Source organism: Rhincodon typus, unplaced genomic scaffold (assembly GCF_021869965.1).
Source record: "Rhincodon typus isolate 14 unplaced genomic scaffold, sRhiTyp1.1 hic_rhity00000557, whole genome shotgun sequence".
Classification (NCBI taxonomy): domain Eukaryota; kingdom Metazoa; phylum Chordata; class Chondrichthyes; order Orectolobiformes; family Rhincodontidae; genus Rhincodon; species Rhincodon typus.
The window spans coordinates 28613-33226 of NW_025966195.1; the positions used below are offsets into that span (position 1 = coordinate 28613).

General features: G+C 44.4%; 1 protein-coding gene across 1 annotated transcript in view; it reads left to right on the forward strand.

The window, feature by feature from the left end:
* The window catches only part of LOC125488360 (protein mono-ADP-ribosyltransferase PARP8-like), a gene marked incomplete at both ends in the record, with an annotated part of 9618 nt that extends 9035 nt beyond the window's left edge, over positions 1-583 (forward strand). Inside the window, one exon of the mRNA XM_048621351.1 lies at positions 516-583. Within this exon, the coding sequence (XP_048477308.1) occupies positions 516-583 (68 nt within the window). The remainder of the gene's footprint in view (positions 1-515) is intronic.
* Between the last annotated feature and the right edge of the window lie 4031 nt (positions 584-4614).

The window sequence follows — 4614 nt, forward strand, 5'->3', positions numbered from 1 at the left end:
TGCAATAAAATCATTGTGGAGGTAACATTAAATAGAACATGTCATGGTCAGATGGAAATGAATATGTTGATTTCCATGCTTGCAGCTGACTCAGTAATTTTATGGTCTGTAGCTGCTTGGGGCATGTCCTTTGTATAATAGAACAGTGATTATTAACAAGATTGAAGGCTGTTATAATGGATACAAAAAGAGGAAAGCTGAACAGAAAACACGAGATATACACACGAAGTCTCTCAGCATCTGGAGAGAGGTAAACAATTTTGTGAGCAAGTGGGCTTTTAATGAATTCCATATTAATTTAGCTGTTCATATTGTGGTGAGGTTGGTGTGTATATTCATTGGCTGATATTTTTATTTCAATATATTGTGATGCTGTGCTCATAATTGAGCACATGAAGTGTAGTGGGGAGAATAGCAAACAATATAAAACACTTTTTCACTGTATTTTGTAACAATACACACTCAACAATAAATAAATCAAATCAAATGTTTACTTTCTTTTAAAATTTCAATAGGCACCATACTTGGAAATCAAGAAACAAATGGACAAGCAGGATCCTCTGGCACATCCTCTGTTACAATGGTACTTTTATTTAAATGTTGAACAATAAAATCTTAGGGAAGGAATAAGCATGTTTCCTGTAGCCCTTCAGTTTCGTCTGCTCAGATTTGAGGACTTAAATCAGTCTGACTACGGTAATGAGCAGTGGTCCGAAAACTTATGATTTCAAACAAACCTGTTGGTCTATAACTTGGTGTCGTGTGACCTCTGTTTTTGTCCAACACCCCAGTCCAACTCCACATCGTGATAGTAATACATGTTTCTCACATTTCCTCATTTCAGCTGTCCAATCAGATTTGGCCCATTAAATACTATCACTGTTTTTTTGTTTACAAGTAATCTGAGGAGGGTTAATGTATGAATTGGACTAAAAAATCATTTATTACAGTCCAATTTTCTGACCTTCATGATAGGAGCCTGTAGGAGCGAGAGTTCCCTGACCAGGGACAAAGACTCAGGAGGCAGACAGCATTCAGGCATGTAGCGGATTTTTATTCAAACAAAAACTGGTTAATGCAGGGAGAGGGCCAAAGGATTTGCCCTGAATCTGGCTTTGATGTGAAAACACGACCGTTTTCTTAATCTTCAGGTCAGATTGGAACAGAGATCAATGACACACGCTGATTTTACAGTAAAGAGCAGTGAGGAGCTCGAACAGTTCATACACTTCATTAACACCTTCCACCCCAACCTTAAGTTTACCTGGACCATCTCTAACACCTCTCTCCCCTTCCTGGACCTCTCTGTCTTCACATCGGGCAACCACCTAGAAACCGATATTCATTTCAAGCCCACCGACTCCCACAGCTACCTAGAATACTCCTCCTCCCACCCACCTTCCTGCAAAAATGCTATCCCCTATTCCCAATTCCTTCGCCTCCGCCGCATCTGCTCCCAGGATGAGGCATTCCACTCCCGTACATCTCAGTTGTCCTCGTTTTTCAAGGACCGTAACTTCCCCTCCTCGGTGGTCGAGAACGCCCTCAACCGTGTCTCCCACATCTCCCGCACCTCATCCCTCACACCCCGTCCACGCAATAAGAACCAAAAAAGAATCCCCCTCGTCCTCACGTACCACCCCACCAACCTCCGGATCCAATGCATCATCCTCCGACACTTCCGCCATCTGCAATCCGACCCCACCACCAAAGACATCTTTCCCTCCCCACCCTTATCTGCTTTCCGGAGGGACAACTCTCTCCATGACTCCCTTGTCCGCTCCACACTCCCCTCCAGCTCCACCACACCCGGCACTTTTCCCTGCAACCGCAGGAAGTGCTACACCTGCCCCCATACCTCCTCCCTCACCCCCATCCCAGGCCCCAAGAAGACTTTCCACATCAAGCAGATGTTCACCTGCACATCTGCCAATGTGGTATACTGCATCCGCTGTACCCGGTGTGGCTTCCTCTACATCGGGGAAACCAAGCGGAGACTCGGGGACCGCTTTGCAGAACACCTACGCTCGGTTCGCAACAAACAACTGCACCTCCCAGTCGCGAACCATTTCAACTCCCCCTCCCATTCCTCAGACGACATGTCCATCCTGGGCCTCCTGCAGTGCCACAACGATGCCACCCGAAGGTTGCAGGAACAGCAACTCATATTCCGCTTGGGAACCCTGCAGCCCAATGGTATCAATGTGGATTTCACAAGTTTCAAAATCTCCCCTCCCCCCACCGCATCCCAAAACCAGTCCAACTCGTCCCTGCCTCCCTAACCTGTTCTTCCTCCCACCTATCCCCTCCTCCCACCTCAAGCCGCACCTCCATCTCCTACCGACCAACCTCATCCCGCCCCCTTGACCTGTCCGTCCTCCCTGGACTGACCTATCCCCTTCCTAACTCCCTACCTACACTCACCTTTCCTGGCCCCATCCCCGCCTCTTCGACCTGTTTGTTTCCTCTCCACCTATCCTCTCCTCTATCCCTCTTCTATCCGCCTCCCACTCTCTCCCTATTTATTTCAAAACCCCCTTCCCCTCCCCCTTTTCTGATGAAGGGTCTAGGCCCAAAACGTCAGCCTCTCTGCTCCTATGATGCTGCTTGGCCTGCTGTGTTCATCCAGCCCTGCACCTTGTTGTCTCAGTGAAGAAGGTTATCTGAGTTTACAAAGCAATCTTGTTCAATTGGACCAATGGGCTAAGGAGTGGCAGATGAAGTTTAACTTGGATAAATGTGAGGTATTGCATTTTGGCAAAACAAACAAGGGTTGAATTTATACAATTAATGGTAGGGCCCAGGATAGTGCTATAGAACAGACAGGCCAAGGGGTGCTGTGTCTAGTTCTGGTCACTCTGTTATAGGAAGGATATTATTAAACTGGAGAGGGTACAGAAAAGATTCACCAGAATGTTACTGGGAATGGAGGCTTTGAAATATAAAAATAGGTTCGAAAGACCAAAATTTTTTTTACTGGAGCACAGGAGGTTGAGGGTGAACTTATAGAGGTTTTTAAAATCATGAGGGGCATAGGTAAGATGAATAGCAAGTGTCAGTTGGGGTGGGGGAGTTCAAAACAAGGGGGCAATTTTTAAGGTGAGAGGTGAAAGATTTAAAAAGGACACGAGGGGCAACCTTTTTATGCAGAGTAGTTCACGTATGGAATGAACTGCCAGAGGAAGTGGTGGATGCAGCTACAGTTATAACATCTAAAAGACATTTGGATAAATTCATGGATAGGAAAGGTTTGGAGGTATATGGACCAAGAGCAGGTGGGGGTGGCTAGTGAGTTTGGGATTATGGACTGGTTGGACCGGAGGGTTTGTTTCCGTGCTGTAGAGTATGACTCTGTGATCATTGGAAGGAGCACAATTGAAGAGAAAGAAATCATGCAGGAGCAGGATTTCTAGCTGTGCATTTTTCCATGTGGTACATTTTGTTAATCAGGGGGTGAAGGGTTTTCTGACATAGTAGACTGGAAGGAATCATTTCCATTGGCAGAAAGGACAGTAACCAGAGGGCACAAATTTAAACCCAACTGGGAAAAAAAATTACGGCGAGATTAGGAGTATAGATTTTTTGAGCAGTAATTTACCAAAACCTGGAATCTGCTGCTCAGAAGGGCATTGGATGCAGACTCAGCAGTAACTTGAAAAGGGGAAGTGGGTATATGCTCAAACAAGGGGAAAAGAAATGTAGAGCCATAGAGACAGAGTAGAGAACTGGGAATAGTTGCATTATTCTCACAGAAAGCCAGGATAGGCACAATGGCACGAATGGCCTCCTCCTATGCTAAGTACCTTTGAGAGGTTGTTTCAAAAACGACGATTGTTTTATTTGTATCTGCAAAGAATTACATGGCATGCGGATCACTTTGTAAATCTGTGGCTGGAGTGAATGGACCATTTTTGGCAGCATCTGCAGCCATACAGCTGTCTAATTATGGCCACGCAGTGCAACACTCACAATTAAAGCGATCTAGACTCTGGCATTTAGAATAGAATGGTGTGCTTAAATGTGTAACTCATCACAAGTAAAGTCATTCAAGAGTACAGGCATCCAAACGTTGAATAATTGTTTGTATTATTTTGTTAGTTTAAACCTTACAGTCGTGCTTATAATAGAAGAATGGATTTTATAGACTTGCTGTCTCCGCATTATTAAGGTTACAGAAACTGGATATCCAAGTGACTACACACTCCATTCAAACGACCATTATTGTTTTTGAATGCTATAGATTAAGACTTACAAAGTCATTACAAATGGGACTCAGTTAAAACAAAACATGAAGGGTAAACAATTCCACTATTTCCTTCAGTTTAGAACCCATAGTTACACTGCCTTATAAAACACATAAAGAAACAATCAGATAGGATTTTGTCAATCTCCCAAAGTTCACAAGAACAATCCTGTCACAAATTAGGAATCCCTCTGTCAAAGGGTGTTTGTCCTTATCTATAAGTGAGATCTCTTCTTTGTTATCCCATTGTCGTAATCCAATATTGAGGCACAACGAGGTTGTAGACTTGCCAGTGTGTTTGGTTGCAGATGTTTCATCACCCTGCTAGGTAACATCGTCAGTGTGCCTCCGGTGAAGCGTTGGTGTTCTGT